Consider the following 25,685-nt stretch of genomic DNA (forward strand, 5'->3'; position numbering starts at 1 on the left):
TTTTAATTTGCAATTTAACTTTTTTAAGTTGAAGTTTTGTATTATGTACCCTGCAATATATTGCAAAACTTTACATTTATACCAAGACTGATTGTAATTTGCTGTATCAATAGTTTTCTCATTTATAAAGCTTACCTAGAATGAACAATTCCAGCATAAAGTTTCTTAATCATAGTGTATGTAGTTTTATGGAATTATTGTCAAACGTTGTGATTTAACTTGAGACAGGGCCATAACCTGTGAGATGAGCATAATAGCGTCTCAATCGGATAATTATGTCCACATGAAATACTGTGTAATATCCAACTGGAATTTCAAAACCCTTATAAATGCCGTTGATAATACCTACGAATTTATATTTATGGTTCTCGCATCTTAATTATGGATATAAATGTTGACGCTTTTTTAAGTTGACGTGTAAAAATTTATACAATGTAGCGTTACTGGAGAACGATCCACTGAGAAAGGGTATTTTGCAATAATCAGGGGGCATCTCAAAATTCTCTCTCTCTCTCTCTCTCTCAAGAAACTTGCAGACACTGTTCATTTTACTTGTCAAAGAGCTACGGAAAAATCTGAAGAAAATGATGAAAAAGAATATAATTGTTGGTAATAAAGTACCCGTCATTAAATATGAACGTTGTTTTTATGAAGAAAAAATAACTTTGTGAAAATTTGTCGCGATTTTTAAATTTAATTTTTTTTTTTACTGATAGTTCATTTACATTCTCTGGCGGCAATCTCTCACATGGACAATTAGGTGATGTCGCATGACTGGACTAAATGTAATACTGATCACACTGCTACGCATTTGACATGTAACGGACATTTGTTTATCACTGCTGAGTTTCAAACCGCTTATTAGGGTAACTGTGTTTGGTAAATTCTTGGCAAAGTATTTTTGTATTTTTGTTATTTTTTGCTTAATCGACATCGCTAATTTCATCAGCGTTTGTAATTATCAGTTTCTTTTCTGGAAAGCGATTGGATCGTGTCGATGCAATACGCTGATACACCCTTTTTTTAAGAGAAAGTCTCTTTTCAGGAGAAAAGTGCAGTTTTCGTGTGGAATTACCTTATTTCACGAAGAAGAGCCCGTAAACGTGGAAGAAAAATGTTAATCTGCTTGAAAATGGGGAATTTTCATACAATGTAATTTCTGTACGGAAAGGTATTAATCTTCTTTAAGACCTGTGATTTATTTTCGTGAATATGGCGGACTCATCATAACAAGTTATTCATGAAAATCTTTTATTTTGTATACGTACGGCCAAGATGCACACGTTTAAAGTGAATAAAGGGAGATTACTTTCCTCCCAAGATAATCATTTTCTTTGCGAAAAGTTGTCTTTGTGAAGACTCACTACGGCAATAACATACACGTCGTTTGCTTAGTTGATTCTTTACTTTTCACTTACATGATAAAATGGTGCAAGACTTTCCTTTATAGAGAAATAAAACTCGACACATATCGATAATAATATATCTAGAGCTCTGATCTGATCCCAGAGAGTTTGTGTTTTACATTTGAAGACGCGCGCTCCTTCAAAACTCGAAACAAATTCTGTCAGAATAAATCGCTGCCGCTGTTTTGACCCCTGTGTCATGTAAACTTTAGTACATCGGGCTTCGCGGATTTGTAAATAAGTATGTTTCTCCATGCTGCATGTTTCCGCCAGCGTTCTTGTCAGTGCAGACGTCATAATCCAAGGCAAGCAGCCTAATGTGAGAAAATGCAGCAGACAAGTAAATGAATGAAGACATTTACACGGATTTTCATTGAAATACTCAGGGTAGCACATCCGTATAGCGTAACGACTAAATGTTGGTATGACAGGGAAATGTTAGATGAATGATTTATTATTATTATTATTATTGCTTTTTAAATTTAGTTCACCTGACCCTCCTCCCCGTTTGCATGACCAACACTAATAATATGGTTAAACAACTTTTCAAAGAATGAGAGAAATTGCATTCATCAGCATAAATGGTTTATATTTTCGAGAATTTTTTTCCCGGCCTTTATTGGAATTTGAAACAGAATTGAAATTTTTAAGTGATACTGTTATAGTTGTAAATTAGCGAAGTGTTTTTCTAATTTTGTTATGGTTTTGTTAAGAAATGGAAGTAAAGTATATTGTGTTTGATTTAGTGTGCGATCATACTTTATTTATAGTTGTACTCGTGAAAATCGACAGCCATTATTTTGTTTGCAAAGCCGGTAGTCTATCCACCATTTACTCGTTTTGACTCAAATCCCGTTATTTTTTATGTTAAAAAATACAATATTTTCCCCTCACTTTTGTGTAGTCCCGTTTTGTGTACAGTTGTTACGTGGTATTGGGATGGAGACATTTACTCTATAGCTTTCAAGAAATGACCCAGAGACTGAGTTACTTAATGTAAGGATGGACCCATTGTCTTAATTTGTCTTTTCCATGTTGGAGGAGTATACGAGTAATACACACGCACGATTGCACGTACGTAACATGATTAAAAAATGAGGGACAATAGCAGTTTCCACATAGAGCCTGTTAAGACACTATTGTTGGTATCTTCAGTTTATTACAATACTGTACAGAACTATAATAGTGTGATTACTGGATCTATGTGATGTCTGCTGTAAACCTCTCTTGTAATAATAATAAAATGATGACGCCATTACGAAGGTTGTAATGGTCAGTTATTTAGCATTTAAATTATACGTGTATACGATTTTTTGTGTAGATGTGTATCTACGTTTATATTATGCATTATTTTAATGTTTACATCACGTAAATGTACAAGTTATTTTAGTATTTTAATAAGAATATATCTATGTAAATTTAGTAATATACACGACGACAACCGCTACGACCATTGCAATTTTTTGACAGTTAAATTTAGAACAATAGAATAAGTATAATAAATTTAACAGTAATGAATTTTTAAAGTCATAAATATAATTAATTAAATCATTGTTAATGTATTAATACCTTCACACACTGCAAACGTACAAGTTATTTCATATTTTAATATAATTATATATGTTTAATATTTTTGTGTAGATGTGTATTAATGTTTATATCACTTTATTTCCACAGCCGACGTGTCCCCCTGGTACATCTCTATTGTCGTCTGCCAAGACAAGATAGTCGTCCTAGACAGGAAGACGAATAAAGTCAAGATCTATCGACTCCAAGATGGAAAATTCCTGGCATCGTCAGGCCTACTGGAGTCAAGACCACGTGACATGTGTCTGATGAACGCCATGACAATTTGTGTCCTTCATGAAGACGGTCTGATAAATATGGTGTCCATTGATTCTTCAGACATGTCACCTGTTATTAAAACGATCAGGAGTTTACGTCTACAGGGAGTATTGGATGTATATAATGGTGTTGTCAGATTCCAGGATAATCTTGTTGTCAGTGGTTGGAAACATGGCAGGATGTACTGGTGTATCGTGTCACTTTATGACGGTCATGTTGAGACGAGTCACCAGATTTGTAAAGGGGACGGATGGAGTAGTGTGACAACAAAAGACAACATTATTTATGTCTCGTGTGATGCTGATTATAAATCCCCTGATAATGGTGTGTATGGATTCGACATTTTGAATCCCAGTCAGTGTAAATATACATACAAACATCAACGTCTACAAAACCCGACATCAATCGTTATAAATGAAGACGGGAATATTTTCGTATGTAATAATGGAATCCCTGATTACTGTATTCATCAACTTACAGCTTCATGTCAACTTGTCGCCATTTTCACACATGGAATTCCACTCTATCTCTATTCCATATTCTGGGACAATGGACGTCTGTATGCCACATGCAGGTGGAGTAGTGACATTACTGTATTCCAACCCGTGTATCAAGGTAATTAATATTTCTTATATTTTGTTGACATAAAAAACTTTTAATGACGTCATAAATAAAATTACAAACTTTATTTCTTGACAATTCTCAAAGATTTCATTTTAAATTTAGAAAACAAAATGTAAACACGACAGTTTCTTCATGCAGAGCTGTCATGCTGACGTGAAGTTAGATATAAATAAATAGTATTTGTTGTTATAAAATTTATATTAAGTTCACTTTAATACTTTTAAGTGATATACATTTATTTATACTATTTATTTATAATATATTCATTTATATGTAAATAAAAATAATACAATTTTGATAGACAAAATTTATCAACTGCTGAAGGACGACGATATTGTGTACCGAGTTTATCCACCAGGTGTCGCTTTCATTTCCAGCGCGTGCCATTCAGATACAAATATGGCCGTTGGATGTCTTCACCTGTAATGTACACCGTATTTCTTGACACGCTTTTAGAATTATTTAGCAAGAACATTCATATATTGTTTAACCTTGTCTACATGTCTAACAATGTCTACAAATGCTTCCTTATTTTAAAAATGAATTTGCACGAAAATCTTCCAATATTACGAATGCTTAATTTTAATATTTCTAACATCATTTGTAACAAGAATGGAGCAAAAAGGAAAAAAGTGTATTTATATAAGCGTGTACTAAAGCAATAAAATTCCCAAAGTTACGAAAATGAAAGAAATTATTTATCAACGATGGCGAACAATATCTCATTTGTCTGGTAAACCATGGACTCACCCACATACATATTAGGCCTTATTAGTAAGGAAAATCCTATTTAGTGCTATGGTGATGTCAATGTGGTTATATATTTGAAATTAATGAATGAAATGAGCAAATTTTGTACATTTGTTTCTAAGACTACGTCCTTTATTCTGCCCCCTCCTCGTTTTTAATGTTAAATGTGTAGTTGGATGTAGAGGAAAATCATCAATACTTTTTAAACTTTTTCATCTTGTTACATTTTTGTCTAAAATAATCTTTTTCTGTGTGCATTGGAAATTGTGAAATAATAATTGACACTACATTTGTCACATTACATAAGGAAAATGTAAGCTTCTAATTTACCAAAAAATAATGCAATATTGGTTTATGAGGCAATTTAGCTTTATGATGCAAAACATATATTGTTTAATTTTCAAAAAGAACAAGAATAATTGTTTTGAAGTTAGATGACAGCATCCCCCCCACTGGAAAATTATCATAATATTGCAGTGTGGTGGCAAAAAAAAAGTTTGAAAATGTGGGGAATAACTTTATGTAGATAAAACAAACCTAAACAAAATACTGCAAAATCAAGTCTGATTCTCGTTAAGGTGATTTTTTGTGAATTAATTGGGATTGAGCCCAGTAATCTCAAATCATGTTGAGGAAGACACTGAAGCAATTTGAAAACACACACACGCAGACACACACACACACACACACACTTTCATTAGGTTGAATATTAGGCCTTATTATTAATGAAAATCACATATATTTTGAATATGAACAGGATAACAGTGCTAGAACCAACTATGTCAGTCAGGTTCGAAATTTGGAATTGATGCATGAAATTAGTAATCTTTTTGCATTTTTTGCATGATGTTTTTCTGGTTTTATTTGTGTTTGTTTTAATTAAATCTGTAGCCGGATATATAGGGATAGATAGAGAAATCATAATTTTTTAAAACTTTATCAACCTAGATACAAGTGTCATTTTTGTACTCTCCCCCTCCCACCACATAAACAAGAGAACCATCATATAATTTTGCAGTGGGGTGGCGAAAACAGTTACGAAGGAAAAGGAAGAAAGAAAAGAATATCCACCCCACCCACTTGTATAGATTTTATTTACAGATTTATTAAGTTTGAAAATGTGAGAACTAATTTTATGAAAATAAAACAAACTTAATTAAATTAAATATTGTAAAGTTAAGTCTGACTGCTATTAAGTTGATTTTTATTACATGTAATTGGGGTTGAGCCCAGCAGCCTCAAATCTTGTTGAGCAAGACAATCAAGCTATTTCAAAACACCCCCACAGTCATTCTGAGATGTTCTCAATACTTGGCAGGTTGAACAAGAAAGAAGTCTTATCTGGAGTTTATCGAAATACTTTAGGACATTAGAGCCCTTGATGTCTTATGAAAATTGAATTTTTCCCAGACATATTTTACTGTAATCTTTAGTTTTTGCAGATTTTAATAAATACATCATTCTTATTGTATTGCTAATTAGTTGGGACAAATTTTCTTTTACTGTAGGAAGTCATAAAGCTTCAGAAGTCCTAGTGAGTGATGAAAGAAAACAACCTGTCATTGAGGAGACGGCCATACAGATAGGACAGGGAAATGTAGTGGTAAGTACCTCATACATTCATTTTATATAGTTTACCACACTGTACTGGTGGCTCATTTCCAGTATGACTCATATCACAATACAACTTTAATACTATTCAAGCATTTTTACTTTGAAATCAGAGTCTATTCTACAGTAGAATGAAAAGTTAGGGGGAGATGTAATTTCCCTCAATATTTGAAAGTCAGGGAAACATTTAAAAAATATCACAGGTTGTAAATAAAGACATAAAGGTGGAGCTGGAAAATAAGGAGCTTGCTTGTATTCAGGGCCATATATGAGAGCGATCACAGGCCCTGGGGTGAGAAACATCTGGGCCTCTCAATTCTTGTTCAAACAAAATGTTTCTTTTATAAAATTAAAAAGTGTTGTTTGGATCTGGTCCCCCTTAAGGGCCCCGGGGATATATCCCCCAGTTGCCCCCCCCCCCTTGTCGGTCTTGTTTGTTTTTTATTTGGTCAATTTGTTGGCATGACTTATATAGCATCCTGCTGGTCTATGGTCTATTTATAAACCAGATAATACGGGATGGCCCATTTTCCATCAGTTGATGCTACTCCTAAGCTTCATAGAGAATTACCATGAATGTTTACTAACACATTCATATATCATAATGCTCTGATGGCCTAGTGGTTAGAGCATCCGCTTCAGAAATGGGAGGCTGAGTCATACCAAAGAATTACAAAAATGGTACTAACAGCTGCCTCCCTAGGCACTCAGCATTAAGAGGTTAGTGTTAGGACTGGTTGGCCTGGTGTCAGGATAATGTGACTGGGTGGGTCATCATGCTACATGTCTGCGGCATGATGCCCCAGTGCTAGGCATCACTGTAAACTGCCACACTGCAGACATCAAAGCGATATGACTGAAAAATAGTTACAGCGACATTAAAAATCCTAGTCACCACACACACACATACACACACACACACATATATGCCAAGATATAGTTGATCTTAGTGATTGGAATCAGTCAGAACTTCATAATAATCGGTTCCACTTAACCAGCTGGTAATCGATTAGAATTGGTTACTAAAAGCGAATTTTAATTTGTGTTTGTTATACAGTTATATCTTTGAGCAAAGGTTCTAGATGTTAATAAATGTACAGGAGTAATCTCTTTTAATGACATGTATACTTTAACCTGATAAGAATATTACATTTTTTCTATTGTGTTGTGTGTTGTTTTTGTTCTACAACTTTGTTAAATGAATGCAACCTTTTATGGCTGCTCATTTATGTGTAACTGAAATGCTGTAGCAACCCCCCAAAATCCTTTCATTCATATGAGATGTGTCTATAATTTAAAGTATAGAAGGACATGGGTTTCTTGTTTGTCATTGTTTACAAATACTACAAGGGATTCTAAATTTAAACTGAAACAAATCATCAAAATGTGTTTAAATTTAATAACTCAACAATTTAACAGCTTGATCATGTAATCATGACTTTATGTTCCTAATTATGAAATTTTGCACCTATGGAAGGAATATCCTATGGTTATGTTTCCTACCTTAAATATTCTCAGCATGTTTTTTAATGTTTTCTAATTTCATGGTGTTTGTTTTTGTAATCATAGCATTATATGTTTTTTGTATCTTATAGGTATTGTCCAATGTTGTAAAGCGCTTAGAGCTTCTAAAGATTAGGCACTATACAAAGTCCCCATTATGATTATCATTATTATTATTATTATTATTATTATTATATTTGTAGTTGTAAAGGGAATTAATAATTCAGATCAGTTTTACTGGCTGGGAGTTTTACTAGCCTTTGTGTATTGCATACAACTTAAAAGTAGCCTCCCTTCACACACAATCGACTATGGAGTGTCACGATTATCTTATTGGTTTTCTCAACCAACGATTATAATTGATAATGGGAACAACACTAGTTGATCTTAACGAAAATGTTGCCACTTGGATATCCAACGTTGCCACCACAATTGCCATCTTGAAATTCTGAATGGAAGATCATATCGGCATGGGATTTTCACTAAAACACTTGCAGTGTCAATTTGGTCAGAGATCAAAATGACATCCAATAAAAATGTAGCCATTTTGGCAGCCACTGTCTAAATCTTTTTGATACTCCTTCTAAACAGAAAGTTAAACCAACTGGTCAGAGTTTCCTCTGATGATTCCCACCACATCTTAATTTTTAATAAGAATATATGTTTGGGTATGGGTCAAAATGCATTGCCCATCAAAAAGTTGGAATTAACATAAACCACATTGGGGTAGCTGCTTACTAATAAGCCTGGCAACATTAAACGGCATGACATTCATCCTTATTAGTAAGAATCAATTGGAAGATAATTCATCTTCTCAAAAATTGCAAATCAAACATTTATTATGTCTTTAATTTATTGACAGAAAAAGATGAAACATGTTTTGACAAAATTTGACCTAGTACTCTCTAGTTTTCATTGTTGGTCACTTGAATCTAGCAGCCTATACTTCCATGACAATCAGAGGTCTAATTTTCATGCGACACCAACAGAAGCTTCCTTCCCAATGGTGTTGTACAAAATATCAGAAATATTCAATAAAAGTCATGTTTGTGAAAATCAATAAGATGACCTGTAATTTTCAATATTTATTCCAAGAACAACCACAAACCGGCTGCTGTCATATCAAGGTAGAAAAGCTAGATTCAGCACACAGAGAGAATATTCCAACATGTAGTCACGTAATACTAAATAGAAAAGATATCCAGCATGGCCATGTATTGTTGGTCCTGTTGAAAATGGTTTTAATTTATCATCCAGTCTTCTTGTTACTTGTTCTATGTGATAACAGACAGATACATTATGGTTTTATACAAGAAAACTCATTGTGATCTCTAGTTGGTCCTTAATAAAATGGTGCTGATATGACCCTGAATATGTTGGACATCTTGAAAATTGTCATTGCTACTGTATCTCTAATAGAAAGTAAATCAAAATGAGGTTTTCCACAAAATATGTTGATATATTGTTGGTCCTAATGAAAATGGTCATAATCTGTCATCCATTATGGCCTCATTGCAGCTACTGTGAAATATTGTTCTTGCTGCTGATACTAAATAGAAAGTTGTATTTATATAGGGTTTTCAAAAGAAGACTTGTGATGTGTAGTTGGTCCAAAATAAGACTTGTGTTCTTCTGTCATCCAGTATGGCCCAGATGAAGCTATGATGAAATATTGTTCTTGCTACTCATCCTAACATAAAGTTGTATCGATGTAGGGTTTTCAAGAAAAGACTTCTTATCATCTGTAGTTAGTGCAATATGAAAACTAGGTCAAGATGACATCCAATATGGCCACCATGGCTGACATTTGAAATCTGTTGCCATTGAAAGGTATGTCAACTTAAAGTGTTTTAGAAGATTTTTTTAATGTTTTTTATGTCCCATATAAATGGACATTCAATATAAGCATGAGAATATTTTGGCAAAATTTGTTTGAAGTTTAAAGCTGATGAGTAGCATCAGTTAGCAAACAATGTAATGTTATAATTTTATTTCATTTATATATTTTTTATTGATCATATAAATTGAAGTGCTCTATGCTGTATTTTACTTGGTTTTGAGAAATGAATGAAGTATATTCATGTTGAGACTTGAAGTGTGCTGCTGAGGTGCTAATGTTTGTTAGAATTACTAATAATACTGTTGTTATTCAAAAATATCTTTCTTTAAGCTATAAATGGTTATTTTAAATTACTACAGGATTATTAGTTCTCAAACATAATGACTTTAACAACTAAATTTGTCTTTTGAATTTTAAGAGCAATGCAGGCTTGGAAATATTGCAACAGACAGACATTTGTTTTGTCAAAATTCTTAACAATTAGTATGTATTCTACTCAAGTTTTGATCATCTCTAATTTTGAAATTACAACAAAAATACTATGAATTATCAAGTTTTGAAAGCAATTGTCCATGAATTTGGTGGTCATAAAAGTTATTAAAAAAGTCTAGAGGTAGAAAAATCTGAGTCGAGTAGATGAATACATACATACTGTATGGGTATACATATAACTTTTGTGATATATTAACCTATGTTTGGTTTATAGATATGGCCTTTTCTTATTTAATAACCACATACATTAATTGACTTCGTGATATATGACTTGAAATATATTCATTCCATTGCAATTTGACCATCATCACAAGGATTTTATATTGCATATCCATTTGCAGACAAATTTCATTGGACTTGAAATTCATAACTCTTTGTTTGTTATTTCTTGAAGCTGTTGAAATGCTGTAATGAACATAAATATCATAAGACATTACAATCTTTACTCAGTCTAAATAAAACTAATTGCATGAAACAGAGTCTAATTGCTACAGAAATATAAATTTCTTAAAAAGTACTCAACAAATTGAAGACTGACATGGCATGGTTGGGACAAACATTTTGGAAAGAAATACTGCAAAATATTTTTGTATATACTTTTCTAAAGAATGTGACTTGACTTTTGTCTGCCAGTATGATTCACTTGTTGATACATAAAAAATGTATTCTTTTCGCTTTATTGAAAAATAAGTGCATGTTTTATGTTGAATATATCGTTGTTTGTAGTTAAGGAATTACATAATATATAATGTAGATTGGGTTTTGTTTGCAACAGATTCATTTTTGAACCATGTATGCATCAAAATAAAAACCATTCTAATTATATGTTATTTACAGCATGCTTGCTTTTTGCATTCTTATGCACCCTTTGGCTTTCAATCACCCTCTGTTTCATGCTAACCTGCTTTGTAACATAGCTGCATGGTGAGTGGTATCTCTTCCATTTTCCATATAAGCCATTAGCCAGGAAACCTAGTACAGGACCTGGGGGTTCGGGTTAGAGGAAGACATGATTGGTTTGGTTTGTGGGTTTTAACACTATCAGCAATGAAAGCGCATACAGCATATACATGCTGGCTAGTATATTTGGTGGAGGAATAACCTGTGAAGCTACCAGCAAGCTTTTTCACATACCTAAATTGGCTAAGCCGAGACCAATTCATGCAGAGGTGAAATGTGCGAGTGAGCTGTAAAGGTGAGAGCATTACACCTGACTCAGCTACCCGTGGCTCCAGGAGGGGGGTAAATTGTGCTATACAAAAAATGAAATCAAGAATGATAGCCACAATTATCTTACTATCACTGTGCATCTTTTGTTTATCATCATGTTTATTATACAGATATCCATTAGACCAGTCTCTATGTCGCACTTTTAAACCAGGTATACATGCAGGTCACAGATATTCCAAAGAATAGAGGAACCAGTCATACATATGTGTAGCAGACTTGGGTTAAATTACAATGTAATTGGTGTAATCAAGTAATTAATTACAATTACAGTGTACATGTATTTGCAACTGTAATTGAAAATCTCCAATATTGTGATGTCCCTCGGTATCATGTGTACAAGTGACATCAGCATTGTGGATGTATGTGGTTATTTGTAATTGTAGTACAATCAGATGAATGCATGTGTGCATACATATCTTAAAATTAATTGAATAACCAAACTCTGATTTTAGGTTCCTCAGTTTTATTGCAAAAAGAATTTCATCAAACTCAACAATAATAGATGCAAATATGTAATTAAACAATATGTTTAAGAATTAAAAATAATTTAAACTATCATCTTATTTGATTCTACTGGCACAAGGTTGAATATCACAGTAAAACAGAAAAAAATATAAGTTGGGTTTACAACTAAAATCTCAATTACACCAGTTGAAAAAATAAATAATGAAAATTTCAAATCACTAAACATTCAAATGGACAGGTAATCTTTGTTATATGAAAATTAAAGCTTTATGTTTATAATGAAGAACAACATAATTTTTACAGTAACTTAAAGAATATTCATTGAACAATAATCACCTCACATGGAACATAATTTCTTTGTGGAGAAATAGAAAAAAAAAGCCTTCTACACTACTTAAGGAATTTTAGAAAAATGAATCAAAAACTAGGAATGACCCAGAAGTGAACCCTAGCGAGGTCACTGCATGAGGTCACACACTGCATTAGACCAAGAAGTAACGGCAGGAAAACAATTGCCAACTGCAGGCTCAAAACAACGGTAAGAAATATAACTGATACAGGTATTTATAATATTAGAGTTGGTTGCATTCACTGCCAACGAATTTCATTGCTGATCACTCTAAAACATGCATATCACATATTGATCCCCCCCCCCGATGTAACACTGCTGTAAGTTAGCTAAATCCTCACATTACCCTATGCTTAATGTGAAGTGTCCTCACAAACATAATAAAGTTACAATACAATATTTATGCCCTTGTTGAAAAATAAACCTTTTAAACAAATATAATTGATTCTGGTTTATACACTAATCATAACAACACAAACAGAAAAAATTATGAGTGTGCAAGAAATAAATCAGTATCTGTAAAATATCAACAATAAGAGAAAGTTATCCATGATGTTGACTGTATCCTGAGAACTCAAATCATGCATAAATATAACTAGCCATGTAAAAATATGCTGATCACTTTATATAACGAATGTAATTGTATACTGCTATATCCATAAACCACAAGAAAACAGACTGTCAGTATGCTAATACAGCAGTTAAATGAAACAGTCAGTCAGTATAACCCATCAACAGATGAGATGAAATAATTGTAAGTGTGACAACTGTAACCATATGAAAAGAAATTGAGCATGTAACTTCTAACATGAACTGAACCTGTGTGTACAATATGAACACTATTTACTTTTCCATTCATCAATTAAATTTGAACTTCACATTGAATATCATCATCCAAAATGCATAGAGAATTTAAAAATTATGTTTATGGAAAATAACTTTGCACATTAATTAAAACATTTCAAACAGAATACCTTTTTTAATCATTGTCATAGAATATATTACATGGGAATACTTAATTCAGTTACTTTGCAAAGGTCCTAAATAAATATTCTTTAAAGTTTGTTTATATGTAAATTTCAGTATCACTCTATGTGAAAATCATTAGGGTTGTGATTTTCAACACAGGCCAAAATGAAATGAATTTTAGCATAAGAGCCAGTTAGATATGATACAACAAACACAAATCACTCTCAGTCACTCTCTTTGTATATGTAATAACTAATATTGTGATGTAATTTAATGTGTATGATGTTGCCAGTCATCTTTCCTCCTTGAATCTCTCTCATCTACTATTTCTCCTCTCCTCTTATCTTCTTTGCTTTTTGTTCTGTTCTCCACCAGGTTCCTCCAGTGCACCAATCCATCACTCTCACATGGTTTCTCTTTGATGATCTGTAGCAACTCTTCAGTGGTTGCCTTCATTTCATTAAACATTTTCATTTGCTCCCTTAGAACTTCTGCTACTTCTCTTGATGCTTTGGCTGAATCTTGTAGCCCATCTCTTAACGTATGTACGGCCACACCCATTATCCTGCTATGGCCAGTGATGACATTGTCCACCTTGTCCATCATTTTATTTGAACATGATGATACTGTTGTCCCTGAGCTGGAACTGGACCATGACTAGCTCTTCTACTGCAAGGCCAGCAACTCCTTACCTGTAACAGTTTCATTCAGACTTGTTCAGTGACCAACTTGCATAAGTGATGGCACTTTCTTGGCCATTCTAAATCTGGGACAGTATTGCACATTCCAGCATCACATGCGTCTATGTCCAGGATAAAAGTTTCTTCATCTCTTGGAAAAGTCATGACTTTCAGACCTGATAAAACCCCTTTCAACTGATTGAAAGTTACTTGGCACTCTTTTGTCCATTCCAATGGGCTGTCATTCTTGTTTAAGTCAAACAATGGCTTGGCTATCTTAGAAAAATTTCCAATAAAGTGTCTGTATTGGGAACTGCTACCCAATATGGAGTTTTAGTCACATTTTCTTCATCCTTCCATTGGAGTAGTTTTGCAACACAGGTCTCAACTTCAAATTGGACATCCGTATACGTTGCAATACAGCTTTGAGTCTTTGCATGTGTTCGCAGAAAGTAGTTCCATACACCATAATGTCATCTAAGTAGATGATACAGGAAAAATACTCCAGTCCTGTCAATGCAAGCTCTACCACTCATTGAAAAGTTGCAGGACTGTTAGTCAAACCCAGTGACATAACTGTAAGTTCAAATAAACCATACTTAGTCCCAAATGCAGTCTTAGAGATATCTTTGTCCCTAACTAGTACTTGTAATTATCCTGGTGTAAGGTCTAACGTACCGAAAAATCTTGCACTGTAACTGCATCAAGGCATTCATTCACTCTTGGTATAGAAAAAGCATCCACTTTTGTCACAGCATTCAGTTTCCTGTAATCTACCCATGGATGGACAGTACCATTTTTCTTTCTGACCAACACTAATGGAGATGCCCATGGAGAGCTGGATTCTCTAATTACACCTTGTGCTTTCAGTTTATCTATAACTTCTTTCTCTTCATTAGCAAATGCCAGTGGTACATTTATGAAGGGCAGCTCTATGGGTTTTGTGTTTCCTGTCAATTGTGTATTCTGCAAGATTAGTAAGTTCTAAATCATTCTCATTTTGAGAGAAAACAATTTTTAAATCAGTGAGCAGTTTTGCTAATTCTTTCTGTTGCAGAAACTTTTCCCATCGGATGATTCCCTAAAAATGGCTTTCAAATATTCAGGTACATCTTTTTCTCAGATTTTCTTCTGTGTACTTCTTTGAGCGTGGTTTGCATTCGTGGTTAGAGTTTCCCCTTCTTTGCATGTATATTTTATATGATCAGGAAGTTTGCTTGGGGTCACTGTATATGTTATGTTTCTCTCCATTAGCTTGATACATCTGGTGGCAGTATCATTCCCTTTCTAATGTTCTTCTTCCGCTAGAGTTACCATCTTTATGACTGTCCCAGGTGAAACTTTCTCAGTACTACCAGCTGTAACAAGATAACTGGGATGGATTTCGATTTCAGTCTTTGAGTGTTTATGTCATGGTTCTATGTTTTTGTATTCTTGTGGAATAGTTCATTGTATGCCTGTACTTATGTCTAAGTTCCATGTCTATATGCTTATGGCATGGTTTCCATGACTTTGTGTATTTATGGCATGGTTCAGTGTCTGTGCTTGTGGGGTGGTTAATTGTATGTGTGTGCTTAAATATGTTCAATGTCTGTTTGTGGTTGTGGCATGGTTCATCATGTGTGTTTATGCCTTAGTTCCAAGTTTGTATATGCTTATGGTTAAGTTCCATATCGTGTACCTATGGCATGGTTTCTGTAACAAGATAGTGATACAAATACAATGTTTAATGATGAATGACTTGAATGAGAAAAGAATTAAGATTAATATGTGCATATGTAGTATCCAAATATTGGATAAATTGACATAATCCAGACGAACTTAATAATGAAAATACAAATAAATGACCTTACACAGTACAAGGACAAGGGGTGAATGATTCACAGGGATTTGACAATGAAAGATTGACAGGTTTTACTCAAATTCTAAAAAATGTGGTATATTACTCATATAGTAAAAATGTATTCACTCAAATAGTGAAAAATGAGGTTTTTTACTCAAATAGTAAAAATGATGAAAACAAAGGGACAAATGTACAAAATATCATTACAGTCCCAAAGGCACACCAGGTATTACAAACCCCAAAAATTAGCCCATGGCTAAAAGATTACATTGTATGGAGTTACACACTCCGTCACCAGTGCACTTGGCTACCAGTCACACAGTATTGCAGGCTGGTCAGTCAAGCAATCAGTGCCCACCAATCTCGGTCAGCAGTGCCCGATTACCTGCTACTCGACGAGCAACACTGTTTACTTAGCTCTGATGCTGCTATGGTTAGCTCTGCAGCTGGTACCATGTCCACTCTGATCACTCTCACTCTGGTCAACTGAAAATACATCTAACATCATGTACTATGCATGACAAGGGCAGATAAGATACAATGTAATGACGTTATATACAGTAAGCTATACAGATCACACAATAATTACAAAATAATACACAAGTTCAGAAGTAAAACTAACCGTGCCCAATAAGAATCCTACGGTACTGAACATTTGCTTAAAAATGAAACTTTATATTTCTAATATAAATCTCTTGCTAAGTCACAAACAAGAATAGAAAATATTTGCGTTATACTACGGAAGCCGAAGCTACATAGAAAATATACAAAAATAAACATGGTAGTACAATAGTTGTAACTTGTACACAAGAAATTAATAAATAACTCACATACTTCTATGGCTGAAGATGTGCAAGTCCTTAAAGTATGTGTTGACTTGCCTTAGCCCCATCCCAGCATATCTAGCTGGTTAAGAATTAGAAGTAACACCCTGGTTTCCCAAAAATGTTATGTGGTGTAGAGTTTCCTTGTCCACCCATTTAGTGTTGGATATTTTGGTGTTAAATAATAATAATAATAATAATAATAATATATTCATAGAATAAGTGTAATTTCATCAGGCTTGCTCTCTGTTTTGATTGCCAAAATTACAGAGGTTTTTAAATTATCTCTCTAAAAGCTTGGATGCTATCTTCCATGTGTCTGTAATGGCAGCGGGCCTGATTTCTACGATAGTACTAACTACCCTAAGGTCTGTTAAGTCCTAGGGAGGGGTTCCTTTCTTTTTTGTGGTTAAGTATGTTAGAGTGACTCTGCCAAAGACATTTCTTGTCCTTGTGTTGTGCATCAGTGAGTTTTGTGTTGAAGTAGTTCCCCTTTAGATGTAAGGATGGTTCTATCTAGATCAAATTTATTATAGTTGTTTGTTCCTTATCAATACCTATTTGTGTTAAAAGAAATTTTGAATAAGTATTTCAGGCTGAAAATAAAGTATTTAGTGTTGAAAACAATAAAGTGTCAAAGTGCTTTGTAGTTTGTTTTGTGAATGCATGTGGTGCGTTTGTCTATGTACACACACACACACACACATATATATGTACACACACATCTGCTGGTTGTTGTATTATTGTTCCTTATTTGTCTTGTTCATTATTTTTCTTTCACAAAGTTCCTTTTTCTGTCATCCAGGTTTGTTGTATGTGTTCATGGTTAAGCTCCATTAAAGGGTCAAGTTTTGTGCGGTGTACCTCTTAAGAGGTACCAGTTTTAAAATTCCAAAATTATAGATCCAACTCTGTATATATTTAATCTGTAATCGTGAATCGAAGTCCATATACATTCCTATTTTGTTGCCATGGTATTGTAGATTTGTTTATGGGTTATACTTCCTAAGAAGTACCAATTGATTCACTTTCTCCGTGTGGTCAGGCTTTCCCTCGCAATTTCCTCCCTTACCTCTTCCTGACATTACTCCTATTCTAGTGACAACAGAGTGAATCAGACTGCTCACTGACAAGACATTCTGAAAATTGTAGAGTTAGTCTTGCCGTGAGGCAATTATACACAAATGATGTAGCTATACATCGTCTGTGCCCTGGCAGCATTATGTTTTTCCCCATCAAAAACACTTCGCATGATGAACCAAACTATCTAGTTTGAAATATTGTACAATATACATAAATCACCCTCGGGTATCGTTGTACACAAAAAATGAAACCAGAATACATGTATTTAATAAATAAAAGGATTTGTACATTTCCGTGACACCAATCACAGCTTGTTTTTTCAGTGAGACTGATGATGGGAAAGGATTCACAACCTCCACCTTTATGGTGGCTGTAGTACTAAGATTAACAAGACTGGAAGCCATCACAAGCTGGATAACTTTTTTTCATAATGCAGTGTTGGTTCAATAAAAACATCACATTCACCTTTCTGATTATCAGCATTGTGGCGACAACAAACACATCTATAATCTGTTCACTCAAACCATGGTATGACGCAATTATCAGCTTAACAAACTCTTTTCATTTGATTGTTAACAATCTGTTGACACTTTGTCTCTTTGCCATCAAGGAAGATTTTATTCTCACTCAAAATAATGTCTGCTAGCTTCTGATCAGATCCTTTCAATGCATCAATACCAAGGAAAACTTATCTTCGATTTTAGCAACAACTGCTACTTTATCCATCTTGATAGTGTCTAGTTCTAAGGTGACTTTACACTTCTCATAATCCAGAAGTGGTTCTCCAGTGCTGCATGCACAATACATCCTTTTCTCCTTAATTCTGGAATCAGACTCCTCTGTTTTCTTGTATACATGTACAGCTAGAACAGTTTTCACGGCACCAATATCTATTACAAATGTAACTGGGACTCCCTGTGCAAAACGCATAACACATATACCCTTTGACATTGGTATATCTCTATGAACAGGTATATTGACAGGTATATTAATGTTTGTTCATCGGAAAATTGCTGAATTTGATCACCATTGAGGCCATTTTCCTTCAAAACCTAGACTGTCTCTTGGCCAATGGAGTCACTTCACATTAAATATTTTCCTGTGCTGGATGCCCTTAATTCGGAGCTATTTTTGGAGGTTTTATATGTTGTGGGCTTTCAATCATATCTGTTCTGGTGTCTTGGACATTCACGTTTGAAATGAGAAGGATCAACACAAATAAAATAGACCTTAATGCATGACTGGTAACTCTTTCACCATGTGACCCATCTTGGTAACTATGTGACTATTATCAAATCTGCTGTATACTGATTTCCATGAGCATGCATAAGAACTCTGTGTTAAATTAGCAGTCTGTTTATTTATCTCCTCTTGTATAACCTCCCTCAGCTTATCCAAATCAATTGAATCTGTCTTTGAGTCTTTTTTCTCAGTGTTGCCTTTGTCAACTTTTGCAGATTCTTGCACTTTTTTTATTAAAGACTTTATTCTTGTTCTTCCCTGCTGCCCTTGCAACTCTTTTCTCTGTAGACTGATTTTCATCTTCAGTCTCTAGACTACCATATTCATCAGTATTTGAACACCTGTATTCTTTGACTGCATGTTTCTTGTTTCTATTCTTACATGTTTCTTGGAAGTTTACTATTTGAAAGACAGCTGTCTTTTGGTTCTTTACATACAGTCCCCAAAGTGAAAGTGAGCTTTATCATAGATTTTATCAACCTATCAAGGACCTTCTCAGTAAATCTTCTTGTCTGGTCTCTTCATCACGCTTGACATACACCTTGTCATATAACCTCTTTCAGTTGCATACTCTTCAACAATCTCACCATATTTCTGGTCTCTGTGAGTAACTGGGTGCCACATGTTTTTGTAGTTTCAATAATCCTAATTCGACTGGTTAATTATTTGCGTAATGCTTCATAATTTGTATGTAGTCTGTGAGACACTTGTCCATAAACAAATTCACCTGCAGCACCTTGTAACCTTGGAAGTAATTCATCTACTTTTTCATCTGATGTCCACCTCTGATGATTGGCAACTTCATCAAATCTATTGAATCACATGGGTGGTAACTTTTGGCTTGTGCTTTTCCTTGTCCTTTGCCCTTAAAATGCTGCTGTGATTACTTGCACTAGATGTGTAGATCGATTCACTATCACTCTCTGATGACAGATTTCCTATTTGCATATTTCTTTGGACAGGTCTTGACATTTTAGTGTTTCTCTGTGAGGATTGACTTGCATCCATTGGTCCAAAGAAATTATTCTCATCATCTTGTCCAAAATTCTCAATAGTTCTGTGATATGTAGTCTTCTGATCTTTTTGAACTTTCCTTTCATCAGCATTCATTCTTTACAAAGCTGCTTGCAGTTCATATGCAACAGCCATAAATGTGTTTTCTAACTAGGATACCTACTTTTCCATGGCTTTCATATCTCTGGCTAAGCCCAAATGATACAAATCCTGTAAGGCTGCTAAGCCATGTACAATTTCTAAAGAAAGCCTTAACATTGTCTGCATCTCTCAAGGTATAACACCGGTATCACTAATACTCCAATATAATGATGCTCTTGGATTTGATAGACTGCTATGATGACCCAACACACATACCCCAGCAGGCATCACAGTGTCCATTATAGCTGCAGCTTAGAAAGTAGGATTGTTACCAATGTCAACTGTACTTTGAGCAAAATGGTTATCTATGCAACTTCTTGTATCCAACATAATTGTACTCATGTTATTGGTCATCCTGTTCACCCTTTCAGAACTTGTTTCACATGGCCTATTTCCTTGACGGGTACGGGACCTTGCCTGCATCATTTTCAAAGAAATCTCTTTCAATAACTTTCAGTTTTCTAAATTACATTTAAAATATTTCCTTATTTAAAATCTATGTATTATTTTATTCTATCCAACCATATGTACACTTATTATAATGCTAAATCTTGGTGACGTAGATTCACGTCACTGGATTTTAATAAAAGTGGCAATTACCGCTGGTGACGTGTTAGAGAAATCATTTACGTGCGGTGAATTCTTATTCTTATTACTTCCCCCTCTATAATTTGAAACAGACTATAATCAAATCAGTTTTATTTAGTACAAGTTTAAATAATAGTAAATTTAATATAATTACCTGTAATTTTGCATTCTGACCTAAAATGGGGTATAGTTTTTTAAGATAAATGTCAGACAATCATCCCAATTCCGCCAAGCTTCTAGTTTATGTATTCTAGAAATCCCGTAAAGTATACTGAATTCTGCGGAAAAACACCGTGAAAAATCTTACCACTGCTAAGGAATATATTTAAGAAAATAAGAATATTCAATGAAGAATAACATAATTTTTATATTAACTTAATAAATATTCATTAAATAATAATTGCCTCACATGGAACACAATTTCTTTGTGGAGAAAAATAAAAACAAAGCCTTCTTCAAAACTTTTGGGAAACGCGAACCAATAACTAGTGATGGCCCGGAAGTGAACCCAAGAGAGGTCACCGCATTAGAGTAAGGTCAAACACCGCATTAAACTAAGAATAACACGAGATACACAGTTGCCAACCGCAGGCGCAAAACAACAAACAAAAAGAAAATTATATAACAGATACAGGTATTTATAACACTAGAGTTGGATGCATTCACTGCCAACGAATTTCATTGCTGATTGTTCTTAAAAACATGCTCATCACATATCGCAGTACCCCCCCCCAATGTAACACGGCTGTAAGCATGCTAAATGCTGACTATGTGGTTAAACTGTAGTTGTAATGAAGGTCTAGAATTGTGTAATTGCTCAATTACAAGTCAATTTCAAAAGCAAAAATAAATGTCTTTTTTTTAATTCCCAAACAAATTTTAAAAAATTGAGAAAAATATACATATCTTAACTGCCAGGAGCAGCAGAGGGGGTGAACAGACCGAAACTAAAATAGTACTGAATAGACAAAAACAGTTTCGGTTTACTTATTTCGACGATAAACCTTTCCATGACGACCACAGAATAAAAAAAAAATATCCCTGAACGTCGAATAATTTCTCTCGGAGAGACTCTTCGACGACCGGGGAAATGCAATAACATCCGCGCGCTGACGTTCTTGGTTTACTTCAATAAATCTGAAACTATTCCCCCGCGGGTCATCATTGACACGGTCGGTCGGTCCAGCCCCCCCCCCCCTCTGCTGCTCTACGAAATGAGTTTCCAAGGAAAAACATTTTTATGTTAACCATACAATGTATCAAGTCCGATACGGTATCGTGTCCGCGGGTCGTGTAAATTTATTGTCACAAATCCGTGCTGGTTTCTTTGAGCGTGACTAAAGAAATTCTTAAACTTATTAATATCCATATCGCCGCTACACCAGGTTTGATGAATATTTCTCAGCGTATGAACATCAACTCCATTAAACACAGCAAGAAGATTACAGTTATCCCTGATTACTTTTGGTATTTGTGTGTAACGTTGAGTAATATAAATGACATCGGTGTTTTTATGACGACCCCGGGAAAATATTCTTGCAGGATTTTTTTGCTTGTCCAGCATCACATCATCATACACTACTAGGTTATTTATTTCCCCGTTAAGGTCTTCAACGCTGGGAGCTTCTTCGATATCAGTGATAAATTCAACTACTTCCTCGCCGTCTTCACTCAGCGCTTTTGCACTCTCATTAAAATCTTTTATAACATTATAGCATCGCTGATCATCTACAGATGGTGCTACCAAATACAGCTTATCCCACTTCATCCACTTCATTATCATGTTCAACAGCAGTTGCGTTTTACCCGATCCTGACGGTCCTATGATGATCATTCTGATAGAGTTTGGTAGCACTGAATTATGCTTAACTGGCTCCTTTCTTCGCGTCGCAGAAAAATCTGTAATTTCCATTTGTATATAAAGAATAATATTTATGGATCTATATTGTGTGAAGTGTAAGGCACGAACCCCTACGAATGATCTAACAACCATTACAACAAAAAATAACAGACAAGCACTTTCTGGTAAGTGTACGCGATGTGGCACAAAAAAATTTAGATTTCAAAAAAAAGCGAGAATTTAGCGGAGGTGACATTGCAGCCAAACTTGGAAAGCTCCCCGGAACTCCCTGGGCAAAGTATCCCGGAGAAAAACATCTCCCAGGATACAATTACTGCGGTCCAGGGACACGACTAGATATCAGACTTGATGAACAGTCTAAACCAAAACCGGGAGAGTATCCGATAAACGCTATCGACGCAGCGTGTCACATACATGATGTTGCTTATCGAAGTAAAGATCTACAAGACAGGCATATCGCGGATGTGAAATTAATTCATGCACTAAGCGCCATAAAAAATAAATCATTTAAGGAGTCACTCGCTAATTGGTTAATAAGATCAGCGATGAAATCTAAATTAGCATTAGGCGCTGGATAATTAATAACAATGGAAGCGATTTATTATTCCCCAATCGGATACTGGAGAGGTAACTCAGCAATTAATAAACTCGCCAACGCGGCATCAGTAACACGCGAGGTTGCCAAAAATTGGCTATCAAAACAAGCAATATGGCAAATCTACTTACCACCACCTCGACAAATCAACTTTGCACATTTTGATGTTAGTACCCCCAATGAAGTTCATCAGGCTGACATACTATTCCTGCCTCATGATACTGTCCGTAGAAAAACATACAAATACGCGCTAACAGTAGTTGATGTTGCCAGTAGATACAAAGAAGCAGAACCGTTAGCGACTAAAACAGCCACTGAAGTTGCCTCTGCGTTTAAACGAATTTATCAGCGAGGACCTCTAAACTGGCCACGATTATTACAAGTTGATCCTGGCAAGGAATTTCAGGGCGCGGTGTCATCACTGACAAAGCAGCATAACGTTGTTATACGACGAGGACATACTGAAATTCATCGGGATCAGGCAATTGTTGAGCGATTTAATAGAACACTCGCTGAGAGATTATTCGGATACCAGTACGCGAGGGAATTCATTTACGATACGAGATCTCGTGAATGGGTTGCAAGACTGCCAAACGTGATAGCCGCACTGAATAATGAAATTACCAGAACAACAAACATGAGACCTGTAAATGCAATCACAAAAAATATATACCCCGCGTCAGTGAACGCGGACAACAGCAACAAAATGTTTCAACGCAGCCAGGGACGCTAGCGTCCCCACTGCTGGGTAATGTCACCGTTAGGTATTTATACGAACCAGGCGAACTAGAAGGAGGAAAAAAAAGAGCAACCGATCCCACATGGAGTGTTACTACACATAAGATATCCAGCATAACCAGATCAACTGGGAGAAACGCAATCTACAGATTAGATTCGACTGCTCCTCAACGCGGATTTAAACGCGAGCAACTTCAGGTGATTCCCGAGGATACACAATTACCACCCCGATCACTAAAGTGATCCGCACTGAAGTGATTCAATCATTTAAATAACTGCAGCAACACCTCTGCGTCGGTTACACTCAAGACAGGTCAACATCACATTTTCACGTGTATGACCGCGACTGCTATCTATTCTATCTACGGTGAATTGCCTTGGGTCGTTTTTCGAATACTGCCACAGCAATAAACAATTACAACTCGCACAGTGATTATTCTGCTGTTGTTGTAATTGTATTACAAATTCAACATCCAAACTTTGTTTGGGATCAAACTCTCTACTATTTTTTTTGTCGCTCTGTTTGTAACCGGCTAATTTCTTTCTTATTGTGTCATCAGCGATTGAGCTGTCGTTGACAACATCATCTAATACAATTCTTCGTAACTGACCTATCCTTCTTACTCTTGACACGGCTAAATAAACTAAATTTGACCACTCGATGCGATCATCAACAATCCAAACTGTTGTATCTGAAATAGTTAGTCCCTGCGAACTGTGGATGGTCATAGCGTATCCTAGCGTCCACGGGGATTTGCTCATTTTCAGTGCCTGTTCAACAGCATCAACATCAACTGTGACAATATCATTTAATACTAAATTCTGTTTCTCCGGACCCGACGCAGTCAGGCGCCCTGGAATATCAACATCAATATTATGCAATCGCGTATCAGCTGGTCTATAACACAACGGCACTGGCAACATGGGAAATTTCTTCTGATGTAACTGAAATAACCGCTGCTGAAGTGTGTCCCTGACTATCTTTCTACTTGCCACAATTAAATCACCTGGTTTCCACGTTTCCCAAAAGTCGCTCAGCGAAGTCTCTGGAATTATTTCACGCATTATCTCACACTGGACTTTATTGGTTTGTAGCCTGATCAGTGCCTTAAACTCTTTCAGCGTTTCATCGAGTGCTCTAACATCGTTAGTTATTTCCTCATAATAATCTACAAAAGTTTTCAGCCACTCGTGTGGAGATTCACCTGTAAATGGGGGTGGTTGACCATGATCGCCGCACATCACCACTGCGGTATTTTTCTTTAGCAGCCAATCCAGAAACTGTTTTAATGTATCCAACGGCACAGTGTCTATCTCATCCCAGATGATTTTCTCGGGAATATATTTCGTTCCCATTCGTTCAGGTGTCCACGTGCCGCCGCTGTATTTGAAAAAACTGTGATACGTGCACGCGTTAACATCCCGTTGTCTCATCTCCCTGGCAAGTCTGTGTGTGGGAGTCAGCACGACCAAGTCAGAACCGCGAAATAATTCAATCGCCCGAGTTGTCTTACCAGAACCACCAGGGCCGTTTAGATAAACTGTTTTGTGTCTTGTAACAGGATCGTGCACCGGCGGAGACAACGAAACCGTCGAAGACATTTCTGCGCTGCGATACTCATCCACGATTTCAACGTCAGCTGATTCACAATATCCTTGTAACATTTCATTCTTTATTCTCCACGAGCCCCACGATGGATCATCCGATATAACATTATCCAACAGCGCTGAGTATTTTTTATTAATATAAAATGAATCCGTTGCAACTCTCACTGCGACAACAGGGAATCTATTAATCATCGACAACAAATTTATGGATACATAAGCTAGCATCGAAGATCTCAAATGTGTGTACTGAGATGATTCTCCGTCGATATAACTAAAAACAGTCCCTAGTTTTTCCCCGTTTGACAGAAACACATCTTCGCGGTTACAGAACATGTTGTTCGTGGCTGCATCAGCGACAACAAGATCCAATTCAGTCTTGTCCAT

The 25,685-nt window shown here is 35.4% G+C and overlaps 1 protein-coding gene across 1 annotated transcript in view; it reads left to right on the forward strand.

Annotated features, from left to right (window-relative positions):
- Window positions 1-25,685, forward strand: part of LOC149789843 (uncharacterized) — a 102,369-nt gene that overhangs the window by 33,547 nt on the left and 43,137 nt on the right. Inside the window, exons 3-4 of the mRNA XM_089973137.1 lie at window positions 3,084-3,866; window positions 6,134-6,228. Of these exons, the coding sequence (XP_089829263.1) occupies window positions 3,084-3,866; window positions 6,134-6,228 (878 nt within the window). The remainder of the gene's footprint in view (window positions 1-3,083; window positions 3,867-6,133; window positions 6,229-25,685) is intronic.

This window comes from Sinohyriopsis cumingii, chromosome 10 (genome assembly GCF_028554795.1).
Source record: "Sinohyriopsis cumingii isolate HCF-2022 chromosome 10, ASM2855479v2, whole genome shotgun sequence".
Taxonomy (NCBI): Eukaryota; Metazoa; Mollusca; class Bivalvia; order Unionida; family Unionidae; genus Sinohyriopsis; species Sinohyriopsis cumingii.